We start from the raw sequence: 27,159 nt of genomic DNA, 5'->3' as shown, positions 1-27,159 counted from the left end.
AGAACAATGATGTTGTATTGTGCATTTTGGCTGCATGTGGGAGCTTTGTACTCAACCCTGACCCTTATTCTGCCTTCTCTTCTCTCAGCTCCACACTGCTATCCCATATTCTATTTGCCACATTTTCACCCTATTTGTTCTCCCTCTTCAGAAATCTGTGTTCCCATGTGGTGACCTTTTTAAATTAAATATTTTTTAAAAACTACAGAGATTCCTTATTTTATAGATGCACAGTTGTATCAATAATAGAATCATTAAGGCTGGAAAAGACTCCCAAAATTGTCAAGCCCAGCTGTCAATTAGTATAGGTCTTCAAGAAGTGCCTCCCACTTTGCATTCTGGGCAAGATAAAGTTTTCACAGAATGCAATAGCTTGAAGAACCTGGAAGACAGGGATAATTCAGCCCATGAGTTGAAGGCTGTGAGTGTACTCCACTAGAGCGGAGAGCAGAAAGAGTACAAAAAGACATGCTTTGGCCAGAAGTGACTCTATGAGGGATCTGAAATGCAGAAAGAAGAGTAGAGAAAGAAATTGGGAGGAATACCCACCTCTTCAGTTTCTCATGTTGACCATTCTATTATTTTTACAGGTCTTGTCTGCATTTTTACTCACTAAATATTTCACTTCATTATAGTTAAAAGCTATAAAAAGTGAATTAAAGGTGTTTGGGCACAACTGTACATAGCTATAAAACAGCAAAGGTGAAATAGCTGGAAATATAAAGTATCTCACAGCAAATCTATTTTCAGGTGGCATAGAATGTCATTTAAACTTAGTCTAAAAATGTGTTTTCATTGTGCTTTGAGATATTGCAGTCTTACCATTATGTAGGAATCAATCTTAAGTCAGAAATGAAGGTGTATTTGTTGCTGTGCTTCACATGAAGGTCATTCAGGCAGGACTTGTGAAACCCAACTAAAAAGAGAAAATATAAAAAGTATTTCTAAATATTTCTAAAATTATTTTGTAAAATACTTACAGAACATGCTGCATAGAATATACAACATTAAATGTTGTTAATTTTGGTTAATAAATGTAGCTCACTCATTTTACCATTCATGACTACAATCTTTCCAAAATTGTTCTTACCATGCTTTTATGGCATGCTATCATGCATCTGACTTTTTTAAAGCATTTTCAAGTAGAGGCATGGAGTAATGATGCCTTTGTTAGCTTTAGCATCTAACATTAGGATTTGAAAGATAAGCTTCCATGCTTTCTCCATCTCCAGAAAAGAATTGGGTATGCAGGAGAGCATCAATCATTAAATAATCATTAAACAATCAGCACTGAACTCACTTGGCTTCTAAACTAGTTTTTCTTTTTTATCTTGACAATCGTTGTTATTGATACTCAATTTGCAGGCAAAGGTTTGGTGGTTCAGGGGGGTTTTTCCCTGAAGTCAGCAGTTTACTATCATGAAGCATCCAGTAACCACCATGTCATGTTAATAAATGCAGTTTATTCCTTACAGTGTGGTGTTGCTGATGGTGAAGGTTTTCTAAGTATTTGGCAAGTAAACCAAACCACCTCAAATCCTAAGCCCTATCTGGTAAGTAAACAGATTTTTTTAATTGTTATTATTATTGTAGAGAAAAGCAAAGTCTTTGAAACTTGAGACAGGCCCAGAGCATAGAACTTAAATGAGACATATTTGATTTTGCTGCTTTTTAATTGGCACACTTCATCAAAACTGCAGAGTTTCAGTGATACATCTTTGCAAAACCAATTGCACCATAACCATAAGCTACAGTGTAATTAGAAATACTCTTTCAACATTGCCCATGTTTAAATTAATAATCAGAGCCACAACTAATGACTTTATAACCCCAAAACTTAGTAAAAATACACTCTTCAATACATTTTACTGCTTCTTAACATGAAGACCATGCTAATTTAAAACTCAGGCTGTTTAATACACTATACTGCAGATTTGTTCTTTGTCACTTATTGTAATATCCTTTCATTTTATACTGGATTTTAATCCATTGATCCATTCTCAGTTTCAAACTGTAAGTTTTTAAGCTCTGTTTCAAAGACTCTTTGTGTTTTGTTATCACTGACATCAGACTGTCAGTAGTTAACTTTTGATGCAAATAACAACTGGTAAGATTGCACTTTTCTGTTTGTTTTGTTTTTCATAGAGTTGGCAGTGCCACAGTAAAACCACAAGTGACTTTGCATTTATAACCTCCTCAAGTCTAGTTGCTACATCGGGACAATCCAATGATAACAGGTGTGTTTAAAGAAACAATGAAGAATTTCAAAACTACTTTTTCATCACCCTTAACATGTTAAGCTCTTGGGCATTAGCGTGGCTGACATTTTAAGGCTCATTTTCTAAGTTTTGTTACAGCTTGAACTTGCCAGATAATTTCTTTGAATATCATTTCTTCAATTGCTTGTTTCCAAGTCCTGTTTGTGTGAGGAGCGGTCAATAATTGACCAGTTTTTTCAGGTTGTATTCCCAATGCAACTACTTTGACATGATGCTGTTGCTGGAGGTAGAAATCTGTTCAGCAAAGCAAGATAATTCTTTTTCTCTCAAAAGAATAATTTCTATAATTATTTGATACAACCTTTGATCAGTGCACATTTTAAGGGTAGAAGGTATAGTTCCACTAAGAAGCATAAAAGACCAAAGAAAATAATTAAAACTCTTAGTTCTTTGCAAATGCTCTTCAATGATTGCAGAGTGTTCAATTCTGCCTTCTAGACTGACATAAAATATGAGCACTTTTGAAGTCATGGCACCCCATGAGTCACCTGGAAATAGGCCATAATGATTTTGGTTTTTTCTCCCTCAGAAATGTGTGCCTCTGGGACACCTTGGTTTCATCTAGTAACAGTCTTATACATGGTAAGTACTCTGGTGAAATTAAACCTCTGCTTCTTACTAACTAAGGAAAGACAGCTTGTGTGTGCATTTGGGGCAAGGGGAAAACCTTATCCTGGGGAGCAGATCTAAGTTTGTGTTGCACATTAATACATGCACCTGGTTCTGCATGTTCTCTACCATGATGTTAATCTGCTCCATATGGAAAAGTATGAAGAAAGAACATCATAGAATGGTTTGGGTTGGAAGGGACCTTAAAAATCAGCTCTTTCCACTCCCTTTGCCTTGGGCAGGGACACCTTTCACTAGGCCAGGTCGCTCAAGATCAGCTATACTTTCTCTAAAACAGGAATTTATCTGAACTTCATATAGTGAATTTTATATTTTCTCAAATTTTAAATTCAGGTATGACCCTGTATTCTAAAGTAACTTAGACTGCAGAGCGTGCTTTCTTGTGCATTAGATCTAGATATTTCTTATGAGATCACTAAGCTGTCAGCTGATAAGACATTACCCATATGAAGGAATGTGTCTGCAAAGTTAGAAAATATTCAGGTAGCAAGTTACAGAAGAAAGTCATTTTAAGATTGAGAGCTACTTAAAGTTTCAAATCTATTAAATTCTGACATCCTTCTTCCTCAGCCTTCACTTGTCATGACCACGGTGCCACAGTACTTCAGTATGCACCCAAGCATCAACTGCTCATTTCTGGAGGTAGGAAGGGATATATCTGCATCTTTGACATCAGGCAGAGGCAAATCCTTTTCACCTTCCAAGCACATGAGTCAGCTGTTAAGGCCCTTGCCCTGGATCCTTCCGAGGACTATTTTGTCACAGGCTCGGCTGAAGGCAACATGAAGGTAAGGCATGGAGGAGCTGGCTTCTGGAGGAGGGTGTTTGGCTGAAGCAGTGTATTGGTCTTGTGGAAATAGCCAGAGAAATGCAGTAACAAAACAAAAACAGTCCTCAAAACCCCAAACCTACACTTGAGGTATAGCCTGCTTTACATTTATGCTGTAAACTGAAAGGTACTGGTAGGCATTGAAAACCTACTGAAGCAAGTAGGTTTTTTTCCCCCTCTAAAGGATAGTCTTCTTAAGGTTGCAAGACTAATTTTAAGTGGATAAAGCAAAGTGCACAGTTCTGAAGTCTTACCTTTGTTTTTCACTCAAAAATATTCTGGCTTTGCTGTTGGACATTTCTTTGTAACACAGGGGGCGCTCAGCAACTTCAACATTGTGTAAAGTTTCTGTATCACCAAATTCTATTTTTTCTCCTGATGCTGTAGCCCCAGACAGCTACTGAGAGGTCAGAGTAGCAAGAAATAAACACCAACATGAAAACAAATGAACAAAGCAAACAAACAAACAAACACCAAAAAAAATACAAACCACCACAGAAATACAGTCCCTGTTGTAAGGGCCATTTTACCTGAATACTAAGGGAAGGAAATACAATATGGCAAAGACAAGGTGAATACAGTTTCTTTCCTTCCTGGATGACTGCTTTAAAGGGGCTTTCATGGCCTGGCCTTGCTGAGGCTCCTGCTGCTTAGGCACAGGCAGCTGTGCTTCCTACCACTCCGCACACTTATTAATTGCACAGCTTACTCTCTGCAGCATTCCTTAGCAGGAAAGCATTTCCTTAAGTCATCTTAAATGAAAATGCAACCTTTCCATCTCTGCAGCTTTCCTGGGGGCAGCTGGGAGGAGGACTCTGATCAGGTAACATAGGGAAGCTTCACCCTGCCCAATACCCAGCTGGTCCACAGTAAGGCAGCCTTACACTGCATCAGCAGCCTCTCAGTACTCTTGGACTTGTAGTAATTGTTGCAATGAGGCAACAAAAAATATCCTTTATCTTTCTCAATAGAGTTTAAAACAGCCAGGAATCTGAAACATTGGGGGGAAAATACAAATCCTTTATAATTTATCTCCTTTTGTCATTCTTTTGATACAGGTGTGGAGACTGACTGGCTACAATTTAATTCATTCATTTAAAAATGAACATGCTAAGCAATCCCTTTTCAGAAATATTAGTGCTGGTGTCACGCAGATTGAGACTGTGCAAGGCAATCGTATCTTCTCCTGTGGAGCAGATGGCACACTGAAAATGAGGGTCCTTCCCAATGCTTTCAATGTACCTTCAGGCATTTTTGACATTCTGTAGCGTTCTGTGAGCTAATCCTGGTTTCTATAATGTCCCTATGAGTAGCTAAAAACACAGTGATATGCACTGTGGAAAGAAAACATTGTGTTTCCTTTCAAATCAGTTACTGCAGCATTAAATGTTATGGGGAGAAAACCAACACTTTCACAGCAGGTATATTTTGACTATGCCCATAAGGATCACTGGGGAGGAAATGCATGTACTGGATTGTAAAAGCAAGGAATTCAACCCAGTATTGTTGGTCATGGGGGGTTATTGCTCAGTAACCCACAAGCTGCATTTTGTGAGTGTTGTAAAGATCCTGACAGTTGTCAGTCACTTCACAAGCACTGTGGCTCTACAAGTCAGTAAGCATTTCTGACGTGATTCTGATTACTTTTATTCCAGTTTTTCCTGCTAAATGAAGCATGTATACAACTTCTCATTGTAAAATAGTTTAGTTTTAATTAAGAGGACTCAGTGTATTTGATTTCTGCAGGAAGTGTAATGGATGCAAACGCCGTGGAACATGTGCAATCAAGGATGTACTGTGAGAGATGTATTATTTTATGCTGAGATTCTTTTCCCAGTTAGTATTATTGCACAGTTGATACTGTAACTTGCACATCAATACATTTTTAAATGCGATGGGGTTTAATTTGCACAGTATTTTCCTTTCTTTCTGAGCTATGTTTTCTATTGGACACCTGCCTTTACTTTAGGAATGTATTGTAAGCACTAAATGTTTGTAGTGAAGACATCCAGCATTTTAGTCAGCTTTGAGTTTTGAAAATCATTTGTCCAGAAAATACTTCATTAAATGAAGCTGTTAAGAGAATACCAATGGAACATATAATGCCACATTTCAGATGAATGTCAGGCTTTATGTGGCCAGCTAGTAAATAGTGGATAAAACTGGTAATTAAATTATTACCAGAGTATATTGTATAAACTATGCAGAGTTCAATATTGTTCGCTTGTAATATAACTAGCTACTGTTGTCAGATGTATTTTTCTGTTGTAAACAAAAAATATGTTCTTCAAGGACTGGAATGGATGTCTGTGTATTTAAATGTTAACAAACTGTCTTATTCTTCCAATGAAATTTTGATGTCTGTGCTGTATTGTAAGATATACTAGAATAAAAAGCACCTTTCTCCAAAGGTGATTTTAAATTGCAGCTTGTGAAGTAGGAGAAGTATGAAAAGAAGGAAGGGTAAATGTCACTGTTTAGTTTTCCCTTTGTAAGTTAAATAAATTACTTTTATTTCATGAAACAGCCCATTCTAGAACTCTTCCTTATATTTAAACAGATTTATCTAAATCTCCAGTACTTTGACTGGATACTTCTCAAGTTAGCTTTAACTTGACCTCAGACTGTACTGAAATAAAAAAGATTAGCTGTTTACATTTTGTTTTCAGCTGTTCTTGACAAGTGCAAGGTTAACAGAATTAAGTTCCACAGCTGCAAGAAGAAGACAAAAGAGGTAGAATTTCCTTGCTATTCCTTCTCCAAGAGATTGATCCAAGTGTTTCAACAATGTTAAGCAGAAGTTTACCAAGCTTTGAGATAGGTACATTATCTAGAAAATATCACATCTGACTTTGTATTTGCCCAAGTATATTGCTGACTTTCGGGGTATTTTAGCTGTATTGTGGTATTAGTGCCACAATTCCATTTTTGAAAAAATACCACAATCAAACAAACATGAAAAAAACTGCCAACCAAAACCTTCATGCCCCCATAAAAGTCACAAGCAGCCAACAGAACTGTAGCTCTGGAGCGTGAAGTGTCACACAGGTATAGGTAGAATTTTTAGTCTGTGAGTTCTGATGTATTAACTAGTTCAAAGCATTAATCATGATTTTTGTTCCCTTCTGCATCTCTCTCCTTAGCATGCAAGGCCTTAGTGATAACAGCAAGTATCCTCAGAAGAGCCCAGCCATCCCTGTGCCACACACTGGAGCTTAGCTGCAGCAGAGGGATTCCTCCAGCAGATTTGCTAAACAAGGTTCTGCAGGCACAGACGTTCCCAAATTCATTAATCCCTTCAACAGGGCCTGGATCACACAGGTATTAAACAGCTCAGTGCAGTTCAGGATTTAAATAACACTTTGCTCCTAAGTATTTGAGTGCACTCCATGAAGTTTAGCAATATGCACAGGCAGCTTAGAAATTTAGGTAGGGGTTTTCCAAGAGCATGATTTTGAATCTAGATACATAAAACAACAAGAGAGCTTTTTGTTCCACCATTAAATTTAGAAATCTGAAATACCAGAACAAAATTAAAATAAAAAAATTCCTATTATTTCTCACCTTTAACTCAAAAATTTGAATGTGAATTGGCAGTCTCAGACTTACAGTTAACAACAGATGAAGTCACTAAGCAGTATGATGATTCTAAAAATAGCAGCAAAAAAGTATACCCTTCATTTTATGATTTCATTTGTGTGGATGAATGTGGGGACATTTTATTTTAGTAATATGCCTTATTAAATAGTTATAAGCAAGTTATACTGGTATAGTTTGCACGGCAGTGAGAGCCAAGGAAGAGTCTGCAGCAACACAAGAAACTCAAATATTGTTAAAAATGAAATTTTAATTATAATGGTTATGTCTTTAATTCTAAAGAAACACAATTCATGTCTATTCAGCTGTATTTAATGGCATTATTCCATTTTCCTTTAGCTGGATTTTGCTTTTGATTATTAACAGTTGATTTGACTTGTCAAATTTTAAGCTTTCTGCTTTTTTTTCTATTTAAACAAGTATTTCCATTCCCATTATTTTTAGATTTTTAAAACTTTGTCCAGAAAAAGTGGTCACACAGAATCCATGGAAATTAAATGAAAGTGACAAAGGTATTTGTACACAAAAGTTCATTATTTAGGTGTTTATATTAGACCATCATCACTGACTAGAAAATGATTGCAGAGAAGATGATTGTAAAAAAAAGTTACAAATAGTCTCTGCTGAGCACATGACCATGGAATAATCAATGTACATTAGACACAATTATCAGCTGAGTAACGGGAAAAACAAAAGTATGTCTGTGCTGTGTGCCATCTGCAATAGTGAACAACAATTTTTTAAAAAGATGAGGATGGTAATCTAAGTGTGTTCGTACAAAGGCACCTTTCATACACACTCACAAACCACCATCAGCAAACAGAAACTGACACCAAGTGAAGAGACCCCCCATGTGTATGTCATAGAGCTTTAAACAGATCCTTTAGTCAAAGGTAGCATGTGAAAATATATTCATCTGCCAAAATGGACTGGGTATACCATTAAGCTTCCATTCTCCCACGTGTACAAATTCTTGTCTCGCAGACTGTACGAAAGCATAGCAAGAACAGACTGTGAAGACCGTAACTTAAACCTTGCATCAATCTGCTTCCCTTTCAGCAAATCAAAAGCAAAACTTACTGTCATGTCCTTAGTGTCAGTAACATACAGAATGCCACATGCTATGAATGCATTACCAGCCTTGGACTTAGGATAGCTGGTATTGATGTGCCAATTGACGGAGAAGCTTTCTTCATCAATGTTGGCTACCATTATATTTTCATCAGTGCTTGAGGCATATATAATCCAAAGACCCTTCTCATCCACTGCTATGTTGAAATATGTCTTGGAGTTAGAGAAGAGGTAGTTCTTGCCCTGGTGTAAGGCGTTTTTGATGTGCAGGGTGTGCCGCGAGTCTGTATTGAGCCCAACCCTGAAATGAGATACAGCAAGAATTCAGTACAGGTGACCAGAGCTCATCTCACACACACAGGGTGGTGAATCACTGATAGAGGTGGTGTTGAAAATACCTATTCAAGGAGCATTCTGATGTCTTTTAAGACTAAGTTCTCAAAGGACCTTCCAAAGCACCGGGAGAAAATTACAAAGTCATAACCAATCTGAAAGGTGCACAAGAGCATGGATTTGCTTTTGGTAGGTTTCACTTTATTAAGTCTATGAGCTTTATTAGCACCAAGATGAAAGAAGCAACTAAAAGGAATGGGTATGAAAAAGAATTGAATACCAGGTGAAGGCCCAAATTTGGGAAATGGAATCTATACAAAAGCTTGCTTATGGACTAGGTGGGAGCTAAAGGAAGAAAATGTGATTGACCAAAGCAGGAGGAATTCTGGGCAGCTTCACCTAGTCTCGGAGTTCCTCTGATGAAAACAATCCAGATAATGCAGTGGTTTACTCAAGTAGACATCAAAGGAATTAAAATCCTACTTTTGCAGAGCCAAAATGGTGACCTTATGCTGACCTCAAAGGGACAGCCTGAATATTTCCATCTCTGATGTATAAAATTGTTTTTATTCCTTGAGATTCCTTAATAGGTTGATAATCTGAGGGTAGGAGCAGTGAGCAGCTAAATCATGTTCCTTTACTGGTCCTTTTAGGAGGGTAATCAGCTCTTCCTGAGACACATCTGCTGTCAGCATTTAATCACCCACTAACACTGGGCTTCAGCAAAGGCAGGGAGAGCATGGCTTTATCTTTTTAAATAATGCCCTCTGCAAAGAAGCACGTTTCAGTGTCTGACTCCTCTCTCACTGTATAGCTCCATGCTTCAAAGAAAGGAAGGAAAAATGCTACTCAATAAAGGAATGTGCTACACTTGCAAGTATTTTTCCTGAAAAGATAGGCTTAATCACAGGAACAGTTCAGATCCAGAAACATGCAATACTGGAAGAATAATTTTTCTGTTTAAGCAGCATGGATAGCATATATTGGAAAAATCATGGTAAGAAAAGTCAAGAATACCCAACTTAGGTCATTCCCCTCAGCTTTTGTAAAACTCACATCTTGGCAACTCCATATTCCAGCAGCATGTATGTGCAATAAAAAAAAAAACAGTTAAAGGCTGGAAGAGATTTGAGAAATACATATGTCAACCCTGTTAATCTTGTTCATTGTTTCACATCTATAACCTCATGCAAGGGCTAAAAGGACAGACCTTAACAGGACTAGTTGGTCAGAAATGCAGATTTTTTTCAGGATTCTTTTCTATTAAAAGCCAACAAGATAGAAAGCACCTCAAGATTCACAAGTTCTGCAGCACATGACACCCTATCTTTTCCTGTTATTTACACATGAAAATCTGGAAGACAGCAAAAAAGTGAAGTTTAATTCCCAGGTTCTCTTGGGCTCCCCCACTCAGGGACAGTCCAGCCTGGAATTCCAAACGGTTCTGAAATTCTTTAATCTTCTGACATCTTGGAGTAAATGACAAGATATAGTGTAATAGTTTCATCAACCACCAGAAATCAAGCTACAAACATTTTTCTGATCACTAATATTAACAAACTCAATCAAAAATAACAGAGACAGTAAAGCATGTTATGAAACAAAGTAAAAAGAATGAAACTATCACAATGTTGGAGGTCTGACCATCATGAGAAAACCTGCCAAGGTTCAGACAAACCTAGTTTTACCTGCTTTTAAATATGACAAGAAACTCTTTTTGAATGTTTTTTCAACATTTGCAAAATGGACTAACCAGATCCTCACCTCTACTTTCCATTAAAACAATACAACAATTCCCAGAAGCTTTTATGGAGCCCAGATTCAAGGACTTCAATGTCACAGAACCCATAGTGCCTCATTCTGTCTGTGCTGAAGGTAAATAATCTCAGAGTGAAGAACAGAACAGAAAGGCCATTTCTCAACAGTTCCTTGAGAGGATTTGAAAATTCCACCAACAGTTTGTGTTCATCTGTACATGAAGGCATTTCCCGATTAACGGTATGCAAGCAAAGGGGAGGAATTTCTGCCCTATCACTGTGTATGGCTTAGACAGTGATGGTCTTTTACAGACTACCAGAGAAAAAGCCAAAATATGTTTAAAGGAGGCTGCCAAAAAGTGAGCTTGTGCTTGGCAGAATAAATATTATAGAATCCTTGCAGCTTGCTCACATTCCTTGTCATGCACACGAGTATAGGAAGGCAGCACTCACACCTGCTTGGGAACAGACATCAAAGTATAGTAAATGTTCTTGGCTCAGACATCAGAGTCGTGTAAGAACTTGAAAGAACAAGCAATCTTTCACTTGCCCTTGAACTGTCTTTGGCTCTTCCCACAATGTGAGATTCTGGGGTTGATTTGTATTGTTTGTCTCTGTCCACAGTAGAAAGTTAAATAAGAGATGTAATTCTCAGTTCTAGTCTGGGGAGATGTATCAGGAAAGTAGTAGAAACTTCTTATTATGAGGAAATCAAACACTGGAGCCACTCCCCCCTGGTGGAATGTGCAGTTCTCCAGGTCATCCTGTCCTCAGCAGGTGTCTCAGTGCACCCCTCTGTGCCAGCAGCATTCCCTGCTGCTGCCAGCCAGAGCAGAGCACAGCAAGGGCTCTGCAAAGCCAAGTTTCATGAGTAGGTCATGGCCACAAAACCACCCACGTACACCTCCCACATTGCAGCTGAACCACTTCTGACTCAGATGCAGGTAGGTGCACATCTTATTCTTCTAAATGTAATCCTTTCTTCTGGTGCCCAAATTCCTTAGTCAGTTGTCACTTCTTTCTTGTGATTATGAACACAGCAAAGAATCCAAGCTGAAGAACACCCACAGCGATGTAATGTTCAATAGAACCGGGATCTACTTAGTTGGATCCCAGGAGAGCCAAGAGGAGAATTTCTTGTCCTCTCTGCACATGGCATCTTGTTCATCCTGGGGACCTATTGCTCTATGACATGGTAACTGCAGAGGTGAACCCCTGAGACACAGGGCTGAACAATGCCTAAAGAATTCTCACAGCAGAGTAGTGGTCCTGAGCTATTCTCCCAGTTTTCCTCTTCCCACAACATCTGCACACACAAAGTGAAAGGCTGGTGGCCCATATTCTTGTTACAGATTGGAAAGAATGAGTTGTTCTGTTCTGGAAAAAGCTCTGAACCATTCCTCTGTTCTTCCTGTTTAGGTAGGACCAAAAAGAAATACAAAATGCTACAAGGAGAATTGTCTGCTTTCTGAGGTTCAGCTCTGGCACTCCAACCCATTGCTCCTCCTTTCACAACTTCATTTGTCTTAGGCCAACTATCTTTGACTTACTTCTGAATGTAACTGGTTCCTCCCTGATGATAGTAGAGATGATTGTTTTGTACTGCATGACCACATCCATAGAAAAATCCTGTGATGTTAATGATCCTGTAGCTGCCATTCAGCAAGGCATCGAAATTTTCATATTCTTTTATATAGTTTCCTAAACAAAGAGGAAAATATGTTGAAAAAAAAGGACTATCATTTGGTTCATCTAATTTTGAGATCTCTGTACTAAAGTTCAGTCTCTACTGAAAGTCCATCTCAATCAACTATCAGACAAACAATCATATTTGTGTTTTCAGTAGTGATTCAACTTGCTGGAAGGTGAAAAAAGAATCCAGAGATACACAAAAGTAATCTATAGAAAAGATGATCAAGAGCCTGCTTCCTACAGACCTAATAGGTCCTCATTCTGAACATATTTGATGTGTATGCAGAAATATTTCCTTTTCCCACTTAGGTCCTGGACATTTTCCTGCTCTAAATGTAGTTTATGCAGCAGTTGCCTCATTTTCATGCCTAGCTAAACAAAAAGGCAAAACTCCGAGCTACAATTTAGGGAAGTAAAGCCATAGGAAACAGAAACTCTTCAAAGAAAAGGATAAAGGCCACAAACAATAGACATTTAAACTTGGATTTAGTAAAAAAAAAAACCTAAAATAAAGCTATTTTAAAAATCTGATGTTGACTCTGAAAATGTCTAAAGATATGTCTAAAATGCCTACAGCCATATGTATAGTCAAGTGTTAAACAGGTAATATGGAAAATATTCTGAAAAAGAGGTGGGTAAAAACTCATCATTCTTACAAGTTTAGGTTGAAAGGATTAAGGAAGCAATGTCAGATAATAACAGATTTTTGGTCAGTGACTAGTACTAAAAATACCTGAAAAATGCATGGTGAGCCAAATCCTTTCATCACTTATGTTTGCAGGTTCCCTCATCCAAGTTCCAAACGTTTGCTGTACACTGACATACTGATCAGGACTTCCTACAGACGTTATGACACATTCTGGTGGGAAAAAAGCACATGTCCATGATCTGTGACACTGAGAGAGAAAGTAGCACTCGAGTCACACTTGGTAGCAGGTTACCAGCTTTTTTTGAAGGGGGTTCTGGGGTTCTGTCTTCAGCCTTTCCAGCGAGGGTATCATCATTTGGTACACCACAAATCTCATCTAGGGTGGGGGGAGAAAGAGAAAAATGACATGTTTTACCCTATTTGACATGATAGATGGACACATCAGTGACTCCACTAAAATAAAGGAATGGTAACTGGGATTTTGCTTCATCTGAAAAAAAAATGCTTATGTTGGTGTGGTCAGAAATGAGATAAGAAAAGACTTGCTCTCACTTCTGCCTAGGAAATGAAGTGTTGAGGCTGACAGTCAACTTTGAGGAGTAACTAATTAAATGAATAGATTTAGTTCCTTAGCTGTGAATTTCTGAGTTGCTACTTAGGAAGAGAGAGTTGCCCTTTTCATGACATAACTTCAGGCAGCTGAGGAAGCTGGAAAATGGCTGATTTAGTAGTAAGACAAAAAGCATTTCTTGGGAAGGAGTAGTTGTTAAACACAAAACCTTCATGCACAAATCCCCACAGACCAGAAGAGAGAGTGAATCCTGTTGGCAACAGAACATTTTGTTCACGCTGTTAATGCCCGAGACAGCAATAAAATATGCACACTGAGTACATAATGCATGAGCTTGACATCCATGCCACTAAAGAAGCAGGATGAAATACTAAGGGAAGTGACACATTCTATTATTTACACACATAGAAATGCTTAGAATCCCATTAGAATCAAACACCTGGAAATATTTTTCCCTGCCCTGCAGCAATTTAAGGACTAGCTGGCTGGATTTTCTCTTAGCATTCACTCTTAAAATAATGCCTGAATTAAATTATTTATGGACCATTTTCTTTAGAGCCATGTATCACTTCTGCCCTTAAAACAATGTGACACATTTCAGTTTGCTTAGAATGAATAACCACAGAGAACAGTTCTCATCTTTCTGCTGGTTTCATTGTAGCCTTGTTTTCTAATTCCATTCTTAACTTTTATCTAAAGCATTTCACACAGGCTGTGCTTTACACACAGGCTGCACATTTTTTAGACTTTAGCATTTTCATTGTTGCCTTCTAATATATTTCTAGGATTTACAGGTCTGTGATGAAGTTTAAGTGACAAAGATAGTTAAAAATAGGAAAAAAATATAAAGTAATGCTGAAAGGGTACCATGACATACAGGAAAGAAAGGACAGATAATACTGCATTGTTGTTTTCTCCTTTAGGTCATATCCTCCTTTTGTTCATGCAGAAGAAAACTACTCCAAGATGGAGCAAGAACAACATGTATTTTTCCCATCCATTATCTAGGGCATTTGGTGAGATGGCATTGAAAATTTGCAAGTGATCACAGTGTATCTCCAAGTAAGGCACAAACAGTCCACCCAGCCATGGTAAGCTGAATGCCTATAGATAGAATTTACCAATCCCTTGAGATCCCCTTCCAGCTTCTGATCCCAAAATACTTCCAGAATATTTCAAAAAACAAAATCACTCAGCAGAAATTATAAATTGCAATGCACAAGTTGATTTTTCTTGGGCTGAGTCTAATAGATGCAGTTGACTGAAGGAGCAGTTTCCTGTACAGGAGTTTATCTAAAACTATAGGATAGCCAAGGGCCAGGTCAGTGTTTGTAGCAGAGCTGAGTGCACTATTTGCCTTTGAGAATATTTGCAGTACTTCCAGCTACATGGATTAAAAAGCAACTAAAATTAAAGAGACAGTTTTCAATCAGAGATTCTTATGGGAAATTTTCACTACTTTCTTCCCATCAAAAACCAAGATAAATACCCTGCTGCTTCCTATCATAAAATATTCTGGTTGAGAGTTAATGGAGTTTAAAAGTCATTAAAACTATTCATTTGGTCTGTTGGGGAAGATGGGAAGGATGGAGCAGAGATGTTTTGTTTCTTCCAGAATTCACTAAAGTACCAGAGAGAAAAAATATAGCTGCACTTCCAACTAATTATTCTCTTCCCTTGAAGAAACTAAGTTTTACCAGATTCAAAATTTATTTTGAAAAAGCCAGGCTTGTATTCTTATGCAATAAGTTAATTACAATTGTAATTCAGCATATGTATTTTCTTTCCTTGAAATAGTAATGAATATTTAATTACAAAATCTGGATTATTCATTGAAATTTGGTAATAAGATCTCATGGTTTGCTGAGTCATAAAACATAAAAGCTCATTGAGGAAGATCTCATCTTTGCACAGTTATTTGAGTGTAACTCCCATTTTCCTGCTGCAATTTAAAATCCATCAGAAATCCATCAGAGAGCTTATCCTCCAAAGCATTTCAGTTTGTTTCAAAACTTGAAAAGAGGCCACCTGAGCAAATGGCCCAATTATCTCATACAACAGTTCATGCATTTCTGAATTTCAAATAGGATGAGATTTCTGCTCCAGCTCTCTCCTGTCCATTGTAAAGGAGGCTCCCTGGGCTCTGTTCTGACACTTTAATGTCCAGAATCAGGGGTTTATATTTACATCTAAAATTAAATATTCATTATCTAAAAGCCAACTGTTTCAGCTGCATTTCTCTTACTTTCCAAATTTATCCCACCTCATAGAAGACACCATTTGTAAATACTTTGCCTGAGCATTACCAAAACACAGTTAAAAGACTAACGTGAAGGTAGCCTGCTGCCTTACACAAACTGTATTTCAGCAAAGCACCTGAGCAGATGTTCAGCTTTAAGCTTATGCAGTTGTAGTGGTGCCAGAAAACTAAACTCATGCTGTCTGTTTTGAACCTTGAAGCAATGGTTGAATCTTGGTTTAATGGAAAGGAACACTGGAAAGCACTAACCTGTGCATTTGCTGCTGTAGATGTTCTCCTGAAGCTCCACTTTGGCTTTACCTTTACGTTTTCCTGGAGGCCCTGGGGGTCCAGGAGGTCCAGGGGGCCCGGGTGGTCCAGGCTCACCTTTTGCACCTGGGTACAAAACGCAGTGTCAGGACACAGCCCTTCCCCAGGCAGCAGGAAGCCTGCAGAGCTGTATGCGTCCACAGGACAGCCACAGAACAGCCTCTCTCTTTCTTAAGAGGTGCCTGAGTACAGAATACGGTGCAATAAACTCTCTGAAATGCTGTTTGTTAGAAAGTGAACCAGATAGAGCTTCACAAGGAGTAGGACATCAATGCATTTTATCTGTCTGGATTACAGGCCCACTAGAGAGTTACCATGTCAGATGCTACACTGCTGTAATTTTACACATTTTATATTTGGCTGCTTCACATATTCCTGAGTGGAAATCTGCCCCTCATTTTCTAATAGAAAAATAAAACTACACTGGAGCAGGAGGAAGTCAAATGTATGAGAGCATTCTGGAAAGGGTGAAATCCAGATACACTTCAACCCAAGGGCCAGGCACAAAGGTTTTTGTGAAGACTTGCCCTGCAAAGAGAACAATTTCCTGTGCATAGCAATACTCAGACTTCCCTGTGTATATAAACCCTATTTGTACAGGTTGGTCCTGCCCTTGCAGATCACATTCATGCTTCAGAAGTAGAGCATATCTTTTTCTGTCAAGTACACTGTTGCAAGAGGACTCCCAAGAGCACTTTGCTCTACCTTCTAATATCACATCATTGTTTGCATCCCCCTTTTTTCTCTTGGATCCCCTTGCACCTTTTCCTCCTGGCATACCATCCTTGCCAGGCAAACCCATTTCTCCTGGTTCTCCTTTCTGTCCTTGATCACCTTTTGGTCCTGGCAAACCTAGAAATAAAAACCATTTCAGTATCAAGAGCACTGCTCCAGTATTAAGCACCAATTAATAAATATTTTTACTACAAACCATATCCATTCTAGTTATATTTTTCACCTGTATTTAGATGGATAGCTGTAATTTCTTTGGATTTCAAAGCAGCATTGTAACCTAATATGAAGGGAAGCTGTACCTATTTTTCCTCTTTTTCCATTTACTCCTGGTTCTCCCTTTTGTCCTGGAGTTCCTGGGATTCCATCTGATCCATTGTAGCCAGGCAGCCCAGGAGGCCCTGATCAAACCAAACAGTATAACTGGATTTTCTCTGTTGAATGCAAGTTACCCTGAAATCTACTATATTTACATGCAGCATGTTTATTTATATATTTAAACCCCAGCAAAATGTAACTCATACTTTTCTGATACAGAGAATTGCTCCAAGCAGACTCACAGGTTAAGCAGCACAGAAAGAAAGCAAATAACCATTCATAACATAGCCTTGCAAACCACCTGAGTGAGAACTGAGACAGAATTCAATAAGAAAGGAGGAAAAGTTATGGGGGAGGTGGGAAGGTGTGGTCAGTAACCAATATTTTTTTAAAAGATCATTTTAGTGTTAAATTATAATATCCATTTCCTTGGGAGGTTAATATATAAATTAATCTCTTCACCTAGATGCTACTTAAATATATTAATTTGGTTTTGATCAAATGTTCTACTCCCTCCACTAGAAAATTAAAATGTCTGAAACCTCCCCTCTCCCAGAAGGGGCATGAACTGACTTAAATACAAGCATTATAAAGGCAGGCAGTCATTCAACCCTCCCTTTTTCTAATTAGCAAAGGAACACAACTTTGTGGAAGATACATTTCTGTATTTCAATGTTTTATACCAGCAACTGTTTCAATTACACACAAATGTTACTGCACTTGTCCAAGTGTCTTACCTGGGGGTCCTGGGGGGCCTATAACAAGAGAAAGGGAAAAAAAAAAACAACAACACAAGAAAGAAGAAATGGTGAGTTTAACCTAGCAAGAAAACAAAGCAATTCTAAACTGAACTGATGAGCACTAGATCAGAACAGTAAAAGGGTAAGAAAATCCCTCCAATTTCAAAATGAGCATCTGTTTAACTGCTTTGTGTTATAAATAAGTGTCTGAGCATTAGCAGTAACTCAGACTTGCCAAGAGAGTAACACCTTTACATAAAAACGTTTTGCTTTTTTCAAATTTCAATTGATAAAAGTTTGGCAACAACCTCTGCAATGTAACCTCACTGTCAGGGGCTTTGGTGCTTTCACAAAGCCATGGATGCAAGACACCTCACAGTCACATTTCCTTTATGTGAGTCTTCTTCAAAAACCTCTTCTAGAGAAAGAATATTGGCTTTACAATACTGATGAATGTCACAATTAAAATCCTGTTGGATACACATTAAAAATACATGCCACACTTCTGTGTTTTACAGATTGCAATTCAGGACTAAGACTATTTAAGTAGGAAAAAAAAAGTCTTATCATTCATATCTACAGTCAGACTTTTCACATGTGACTTATTCAGTCTGTATCAAGCTTCCCACAGAAACTGGTTGGTGCATTTAGAAATTGGACTTGCTTCAGTCATTCAGCAACTTGTAATACAGAAAAATCTGCCTCACTCTTAGACAGCTTAGATGTAGGGCCCTAAAGAGAAGCAAGCATAGCAGGCAAGAGTAAAGAAAGATTAACCAGAACAATGTCTGTGATTCCTCATCTGTGATCCCCAATGCACATCAAAAAAATTTTTAAATGGAAAACGAGTTGGAGAATACAAAGGTGACAGTTGCAATTAAAGAACCAAATTAACTCTGTGAACATTTTTATCCAGCCAAAGTACTCTCTTATTTTAATCACTTTTTACAAAAAAAAAAAACAGCAATTACTAGATTTCCCTAAATATGACAATTTTCAGCATTAATTATGAAGCATTATGAGTAAAGTGAAAACCATTTTACAATACCATTACAGGAATCATCCCTTTTAATCAGCACAGGCAGTAATATCAGTTAACATCTTTCTGCCAGTTTTCCAGTAAATGGCTATTTCTTTCACACTATATTACATCCATTAGTGCATTGAATTCCTTCCTCATCCCTAAAGCTGAGGCTCCTTGTACAAGCATAAGATACATAGGAAAGGTGCTTGAAAAGCCACGAATGTCATTGAGGCCTGCAGCAGAGAAAGCCACTCATATAATGGTGTTAAGAGAGAAATAGGTGCAAAAGGCACCAAGTAACATGAATTTACAAGTCTGAAGCCCAAAAAAATCCAAAACTTAGATTGTCTGTGCTTCAGCCAGTGTTGCAATCAGAACTGATGTATGGCTCCAGAAATATTATTTAACATCTGTGTGTACAATGGTAGTTCTCATTTATGTTTAATCAGTTGAGTCAAATGGACCTTATTGAAAATTCAAACCAGACAGCAAGTGAAGCATTTTCTTTAACTCATAAACCTGGCTTCTTTCTAATCTTCTCATTTCCAAAAGGAACGCAGCTCATTCTGTAACAGACCTCAAAGCTAGACTGTAGCTCTTAAATTGGCTGCTACCTGACACCCTTCACCAAACCCCACAAAACCTTCCACACCTTCTTGTGACTCAGCCATCAGCAGCTCCAGTCCTCACTGGTGACATGTGACTTCACTAAGTGCCACTGCTCCACTGCAGTTGTAACAAAGGAAGAAAGTTTCTACCCCCTGCATGTTCCTCCTGTGTTAGGCCTGAAGTGTGGCATTTGCAAAAATATTATGACTAAACCTCAGCTGGTATTTAAAACACCCAAGTCTAAAAGATTTGTTTATGAAAATTACATCAAAGAGAAATGTCTTCAATAGCATCAACTGAGCTCCTTAAATTCCAGCATTTATATTCAAAGGGTACTGATAAGTCCCAAAGTGGTACATATTAACCTTTTTTTAAATTCTGATAATAGCAGTATTTTGACACCGTTATTGACCTCAGGTTCTTTGAAAACACTGTTTCTGGGTTCCTGGAGGTAACATAGGTGTGATGCTTAAGGCAGCAAACATACCTGTTAAACATATCCCTTTTGTGCTGTTACACAAATCCACCATCACTCGGACCTAATATTGCAAAGAAATTAAAGTTGAAAGCAATGCATTTCATAAAAGTATCCAGTTCACTTGACCTACAGAAATAATTCCAAACCCAAAGATACAACTGGCCCTCTGTGCTTATTAGAATAAACTGTTCAGAATTCTGTAACACTGTGACACCATCCATCTCTTTGGGCAGTGTTTCTCTCATAGGACTCTGTTCAATAGACCTCAGTTTAATCCTTACTGAAAATATGAATAAAATATTGGGCAGAAAACTCCATACATCACTTAGTCATTAAACTTCACACATTACTGGAAGACATGTGGTTGTCCACGCATGGACTCTATCAGTAGAAGGTATTAAAATCCAATTATCAGCCAATAAAAACTACATTCAATTTTATTTTATATTAAGTGATGGAAACTTTTCTAATGAAGCATACCCAGGGAGGAAGATGACCTGTGTTCCAAGTAAGCATTTTCTTATCTTTGAATAGCCAAGATGTACAAATTTGAAATGGACCTTCATCCACTCAAAATAATTCAAGCAAAAAGACAAGTCTTTATCAAATCAAGCTGGAAGACATGTTCATAAAGAGGCTTTTAATCTAGAGTAGACTAAAATTTATCAATAGAGGAGTCATCTTTACAAAATACACAGTTCTTGGCTGAGCAAACATTCACATTACGTGTCCTGCATAATGAGAGTCAACACTAAAACATTTTGCGACTCATCAAATCAAACAGCAGAAATATTATGACCATGATCTCTGGAAGTCCCTCAGCTCTCTATGGGAAAGTCTAATGTTTATAGCCAGAAAACAAAGGGTCACTATTTCAAGGCTGTGCAATGAGTAATAATTTATGAACCATTTACCCAGAGCTGCACATTTGTTGATCTTTGTGCAGTTACTCTATCTACAACTAATAGAAATTAATGGAATGCACTAGTCCCAAGAGACAGAAGGAACAAGTGCAAGGCAATCTGAAAGGCAGATTGAAGTTTAATCCTAGCAAGGTTATTTGCCACTGTCAATCATCATTTTTTAAATTAATGCATCATTAGTTTCAACTGCCAAATTTAACAGACTCAAATAGAGGATAATTAGTTTAGTGGAAAGTATCCTTTTGCTGCAAAACCAAACCATATTTGACAATGAGTTCCTGTTCTGTTTGATACCTGCTGAGAATGTACTGATTCCAGACTGTACTGGAACAGTACGTTTAGAATTTCAGACTCAGTTTAAATTAGCTGAGAAGTGCTAACTGATTTTGAATGTCAGAATATGCTTGTTTTCTTTCCCCTCACATTCTTTAAAAACACTTGGCTCCTACCCTGTAATTTGTAAAATACATGTTGTCCATGTGCACTCTAATTCTAACTGCATTCTAATTTAAATAGTTCTGTTGAGGTTGTTGAAGTGATCACAGCTTACTTTGGGGCCCTCCAATCATCTCAGCAGCACTACTTCTACCAGTCAGTGTGACTTAGGTGACAATTCAAAAACATGGCACTCAAGGAGTGCAAATAGCCTGTGACAGAACCTCCAGCTTAGCTATGAAAGATACCCTTCACAACCAGCATCATCACTAAGAAAAGCTACAGATAAAAATATCTTATTTAAATGCTAAAATCTTAGTTTTCTCATGGAGAAATTGTGGAAAAATAAAAATAAAACAAACCCCTAAACGATGAAATATTACTCAGATAATTGGTATCCACATCTCTTGCACTGTCTTAAATCACACTTTGCATCTTGGCCTGTTACCCTCCCATCAGCCTTTCTGCAGCAGCAGATTTGCCAGTTTCCTATTTTTACTCACTTGCAAAATAAATATACATATACTTAAATAAGAGGCCCTGAACAAAAATATGCTCATGTTATTAGAGCTAACATGTTTTAGCTCTAACCTAATCTCCAGAGAGAATCTGTTCAGACCAAGCCTCTGTTCAGGCCCACATTGAACAGGGGCCACAAGTGCCACAGGGGTCATCCCACCAACTCTGAGGAACTTTGTCTCACAGTACAAAAGCAGCCAAGTCTGCAAATGACATTAGTGGGAGTTAGATTCAAAATACAGAAATGCAGGAGTGGGAGGAGAGGGTGCTTGAATATTTTTCTAAGGACTCTTTTCCCCTTGAGCAAATGATTCTGCACACAGTTACACACTGTGCAGTGGCCAGAATGAAAAATGTTTGATGGGAGTAAGAATGAAAAGGCACCAAACCCTCCCAGGCAGCTCCCTGCAGGATACACAGGTTTAAATGAAGCACATCACACACAGCATAGTCACAGTGGACATTTAGAGGCACAAGTGCAGAGTCTGACCATGTGCTGTTCAAATATACACAGTGTGCTCAGTCCTATTTGGAGAGGGCAATAACATTAATGTAATGTAATTAATGTAATCATGGTACCTATTGACAACAGAGTAGCACACTTAATGGCCATTGTCAAAATTATCCAGACACTCACCTGCAGCTAATGATGCCAATCTGAGCACCTAGCAGAAATGGCATTGACTGTCTTCAAGCCCTATAAGGATCAGAATCCTTTCCCCAGTAATTTTATTTGTGGATCTTTTGGACTCAAAAAAAGCAATTCATATCAGATGGAGCAAAACAAACTGCAGCTGCCAAATCCAGGGATGACTTCCTAAAAGAAGTTATTTAAAAGACAGTTTTGAGTACAAAACTATGTGACTTTACAGATTTCTACTTTTTGCAGAAGTTTTGTGCTGCAAATTCTAAATTCAAAGCACAACAACTTAAAGGGCCTAGCTAAAATAAAGTTATTCTAAGACCCAAACAAAGTCATTATCAAGACTCCATGCTTTGAACACCTGTGCTTTACACTCTCATTAGCTCTAATATTAATGGAGATGTTATCACTGTAAAATGAGGATTGCAATAGTTTATTAACAAAAATGCCATCAGAACATGACTGAAGAGGTATTTTCTGTAAACAGTTTTTTAAACCAGCAACATAAATACACGAGTAAGAGCCTGAGTTAGACTTTTGTGCATGTAGACCCGAAGCCCTTACTGGGACAGTTTCCACTAAAGTTCTCTCAATAGTAATATTTTTCTTGCATTTCTTCTAGCTCAAAAGGCAAAAGCATTTCAATCTATTCAAAATTTTTCAACTATACAACCTGTGTAATTTTTCAACTACATGACATTAGTTCCTACTGAGCAACATCATCTTTTCACTGATGTGCAAAAAACTGTGCTGTTCTACCAGAGAAAGGACATACAGTTCTCCTGATCCATCAAATACCGCCTCAAATTCAGCACTTACTGGAAGGGCATTATCCGTTTCAAAGAGATGTCAGGTGATGTCCAGTGCCTCACGCTGAGATGCTGAACAGCACAAAACACACGGGGGCTCTGTTAGTGGTGTTAGTTTTAAAAACCAGGAACGCTGGAAACTGGACAGCTTCTTATTGCAACGAAATTTTGGAGTTTCACTAAACCCCCAACTGTAGTTATGATATTTTCTGAAAAATCCTTTTCTTTAGGATTTTTTCTCCTGAGAAGCTGAGAGGCCTCAGGAACAAAATGTAAGCAATAATGATCTGCTGCTGTGGAATGCAACAGGTGGATCTGTGACTGGTCTCGTGTAGTTGTTTCTAATTAATGGCCAATCACAGTCCAGCTGTCCAGACTGTCTCAGTCAGTCACAAGCTTTCCTTATTCATTTTTTTCTATTCTTAGCTAGCCTTCTGATGAAATCTTTTTCTCTATTCTTTTAGTATAGTTTTAATATAATATATATAAAAAAATAATAAATCAATCCATCTGAAACATAGAAACACAGAGTCTCATCCTAAGACCCCTGTGAGCACCCATCACACCCAGCCTCCCTCCCTTTGTTTGCAAAGTTGGGTGGTACCCTGCGAGCTCTGAGCGCCGCATTCACAGAGCAGGCAGCGGGGCAGAGCACCGCGTTCTCTCCAGGTAAAGCGGCCAAGCAGGAGCCAAGGCGAGCGAGGGCCCGCCCCGGGGCTGCCGGCGGGCCAAGCCCGGCTCTCCCGCCCCCCGGCCCGCTGGCAGCCCCGGCGGGGCCGTACCGGCACCATGGAGTAGGTGAGCATCATCAGCATCTCGTCGCTCTCGGCGCGCACGTGGCCGCGGGCGCGCTCCCCGCGGCGGCTGCGCTTGGTGCGGGCGGCGGGCGTGGGGCCGGGGGGCAGCCCCCGCACGGAGCCGTTCCCCGCCGCCTCCAGCTCCCGCAGCGCCGCGCCCAGCTCCCGCCACTGCGCCAGCAGGAACAGCGTGCCCGCGGCGCTCAGCGCCGACAGCAGCCCCACGGCGGCCAGCAGCGCCCGCCCGCCCGCCGCCTCCATCGCCCCGCCGCGCCCGCACCGCCGCGCATTTATCGGCGCGGCCGGGGGAGTGCGGGGGCGCGGCGGGGCTGGGCACTGTCCCCGCTGAGCCGGGCAGGACGGGGAACTGCCCTCGGTCACTTCCAGAGGAGGATGCGCCTGGCGCAGCGTGTGACCCAAACGCGCTGACAAACGGCTGATGTTGTACATGGGTTTTTCCAGGGGGCAAGCAGTGAGACTGCATAATAAAAATCCCCCCCGTTGGACAGATCCTGTCATCACACAGATCCGTGACGCGGGTCCTGCAGTTCATAGCATCACTGAGCTCTCTTATGAATACCATGTGTCATTCACTTACAAAAATTGCCTTGTTGCTTAAGATGTTCAAGCACAGACCTTTCCCAAATCACCACTGCTAAACCTTCTGTGACGTGGGATACCTTTAATATAGCAAATTTTGTTATCAGTTAATTCAGAGCCAAGATAAGAAAATGAATTACAGCATATAGCAGAATCTATTCGAATACCAAGTATTCATGAAGAATGTGAAAGGTCTTGAACTCAAAAACACTTTTCAAAAAAGTTATTTTTAAAGCTGACATTTCAAATCAAAGCCATGCACTTTCTTACATTGATACCACTTCAAATCGACCTCAAGAAACCCCCAGCTTTTGAATGCCAAATTTCCTACAAGAGAAGGCTTTGATCCTTTGTCACAGTGACAAATCTCTGCTGCAACTGATCACACAAATTTTGTCTCCATTCTAACTACACCATTGACCTGCAATTCATGCTAATCCCACGGTACATTGACAGATGAACTATTGGGTCAAACCAAATCTGAACTTAATACACTCAGTTCTGCTATGGCTGCCTAAGCACAGTAGAGAAGCAGACATAGGAAAACAACTCCATCATATTAAATTTCTCATCTCTCTGAAATAAATTACTGCAAAAAGTGCTGGTGTCCTCAGGCATTGCATTGGAGAGTTTCCTTATGAAGCTGCTACAGGTATAGGTGAAACAAGATTAAAGAAGAGAGACCAATCATTCCATCTCATCCCATGATGGCTGATGAGAAAGAAGAAAATCACCATACACCCAAAGGCATAGGGCTTATCAGCACAGAAACAAAGAATGGTTTGGGCCGAAAAGCACCTTTAAAAGTCACCTAACACAGCCCCTGTGCAGTGAGCAGGCACACCTTCAAACAGGCCCAGTTCCTGAGAGCCCCATCCAGCCTGGCCTTGGATGTTTCCAGGGATGGAGCACCTCTCACCTCTCTGGGCAACCCATGTCAGTGTTTCACCACACTTACTGCAAAATATTTCTTCCTTCTATCAAGTCTAAACCTACTCGAAGATAGTCTAAGGAATAATTACAAAACCAAATGAGCAAACACTTGCTGAAAAATCATTTGAGGCTTTGGGCCTTGGCAAACTATTCTGAAGGTATCACAAAGCCCTCCATAAATGTGAATAGCCTTTCTGATGTCAGTGAGGGTGACAAGAATGATTGCTTCCCCCAATATATCTACACCAAGCAGGACATTCCTGGGTGTGGAAATGCCCTGGCCAGCTGGGGTCAGCTGTCCTGGCTGTGCTCCCTCTGAGCTCCTTGTGCCCCTGCTCAGTGCCAGGGCACGAGGCTCTGACCAGCCCCTGGCTGCAGGTGACCCTGCTCAGCCCCAGCCAAGGTGTCACTGTGCTCTCAGCATTGCTCCCACAACCCCAAAGTGCAGCACTGCGCCAGCTGCCAGGAAAACAAATCATTTTATCCCAGTCAAAACCAGGAGACTCTGCAGTTGATGTCCCAGCTTAGCATAGAAGTGCATATTTGAGTTTTGCTTATAGTATTACTCTTGTAAAGGAGAAAGAAGAGGAAGAAATAAGACCTTGCATAGAATTTCCCAGAAGACTTATCTTAAGCAGGCTTAGTTTATAATTCATAGGCATAAGAAAATGAGTAAGAATCTATCACACCAGCAAGCAAAACTTTCTGTCCAAGAACAAATAGAACTGCACCCCAGAGACCATATAGCACAACTAACACCAATTCTTCATTTTTATTGTCCATTTCAAAGTGCAATGATTGAGCTACAATTTGGAGAATAACAAAAGCAACATAGCACTCTTAGCACTCCTGCTTTCCCATCTGCCTAATTCTGCAAGTTTTTCTCTCCATTACAATCAAAAAGCAACTGAACAATGTTCATTTAAAAAATGGGCCATTGGACCAGCCTATCCAAGGCTACAGTCAGGAACCTGCTGGGATGACAGAGTGGCAGAGTTCTTCCCCAGGCCCCAACATATACCAGGGGTTTATGGCAGTGTGTGCAGACCTGCCCTTGGCTTGCTATGACACACAGTTACACCTCTGGTGAGAAACTGCCCCATTTTTGAAAGTCATGAATCAGCTGACAGCACAATTTTGTGGCAAAGAGGTCCCCAAGACTGCACTGAAAGTCCTTTAGCTACTCCAGTGGCAGGAGCAGCTGACTGACTGGGCTGTGGACATTGCTGTCCCTGCCTTCTACTGAGTGTTCCCCCAGCCCATATGAACAGCAGCTCATTCAAATGTCTCCATGTTACCCTCTGCTGCTGCCTGACAGTCCTGTGGCTCCTTCTGGATCTCTTGTCCCTGTGTAACACAGCTGAGATTTTGGTTCCTCCATACAGCGTTTCTTACCAGCTGCAATGCACTTCATGCTCAATGCCTCTGTTCCTTCACAGTGACAAAAACCAATGGTCCCAATGGTGATCACAAAGCAGAATGGAGGCTTGGATGCTGGTGGCAAATTCTAGAAACCTTACAGCTATTTTATTACCAAAAAAGCAGAAAAATTTGCTCAGTAGCAATTTAAACCCATGTGAGGAAAGTGTTATCCCCTGGATCCATCATTTTCTCAGTTAGGT

General features: G+C 39.5%; 2 protein-coding genes across 3 annotated transcripts in view; one reads left to right on the top strand and one right to left on the bottom strand.

The window, feature by feature from the left end:
- DMXL2 (Dmx like 2) overlaps window positions 1-6,262 on the top strand; it is a 47,603-nt gene extending 41,341 nt beyond the window's left edge. Inside the window, 5 exon segments of the mRNA XM_036389828.2 lie at window positions 1,476-1,553; window positions 2,146-2,237; window positions 2,809-2,861; window positions 3,480-3,697; window positions 4,797-6,262. Coding sequence (XP_036245721.1) covers window positions 1,476-1,553; window positions 2,146-2,237; window positions 2,809-2,861; window positions 3,480-3,697; window positions 4,797-5,006 — 651 coding nt within the window. The 3' untranslated portion in view covers window positions 5,007-6,262.
- Window positions 6,263-7,565: 1,303 nt separating this feature from the next.
- Window positions 7,566-24,109, bottom strand: GLDN (gliomedin). 2 transcript variants are annotated; one of them, XM_036389829.2, is made up of 10 exons: window positions 23,990-24,109; window positions 19,888-19,939; window positions 17,765-17,782; window positions 17,012-17,110; window positions 16,683-16,829; window positions 15,918-16,043; window positions 13,130-13,213; window positions 12,922-13,047; window positions 12,047-12,197; window positions 7,566-8,707 (listed from the first exon to the last, which is right to left on the bottom strand). In XM_036389829.2, the coding sequence occupies exons 1-10, from the start codon at window positions 24,020-24,022 to the stop codon at window positions 8,248-8,250; spliced, it is 1,296 nt and encodes a 431-aa protein (XP_036245722.1). In that variant the 5' UTR covers window positions 24,023-24,109; the 3' UTR covers window positions 7,566-8,247. The 2 variants fall into 2 exon arrangements, with proteins under 2 accessions (XP_036245722.1, XP_036245724.1); XM_036389831.2 differs by having other exon boundaries at window positions 16,740-16,829; window positions 23,990-24,087.
- Between the last annotated feature and the right edge of the window lie 3,050 nt (window positions 24,110-27,159).

The sequence above is a fragment of the Molothrus ater genome, chromosome 13, assembly GCF_012460135.2.
Source record: "Molothrus ater isolate BHLD 08-10-18 breed brown headed cowbird chromosome 13, BPBGC_Mater_1.1, whole genome shotgun sequence".
Classification (NCBI taxonomy): Eukaryota; Metazoa; Chordata; class Aves; order Passeriformes; family Icteridae; genus Molothrus; species Molothrus ater.
This window is presented reverse-complemented; position numbering and strand designations above follow the sequence as displayed.

Bases quoted from the DNA above. Each gene is read 5' to 3' on its own strand.
- GLDN (XM_036389829.2), bottom strand. From the start codon at position 24,022: ATGCTGATGATGCTCACCTACTCCATGGTGCCG. The intron at 12,198-12,921 runs GTATTTTTAGTA...CTCTTTGTTTAG, and splicing joins GCTCACCATGCATTTTTCAG to GAAACTATATAAAAGAATAT. The intron at 8,708-12,046 runs GTAAGTCAAAGA...ATCTCATTTCAG, and splicing joins GGAACCAGTTACATTCAGAA to GGTTGGGCTCAATACAGACT.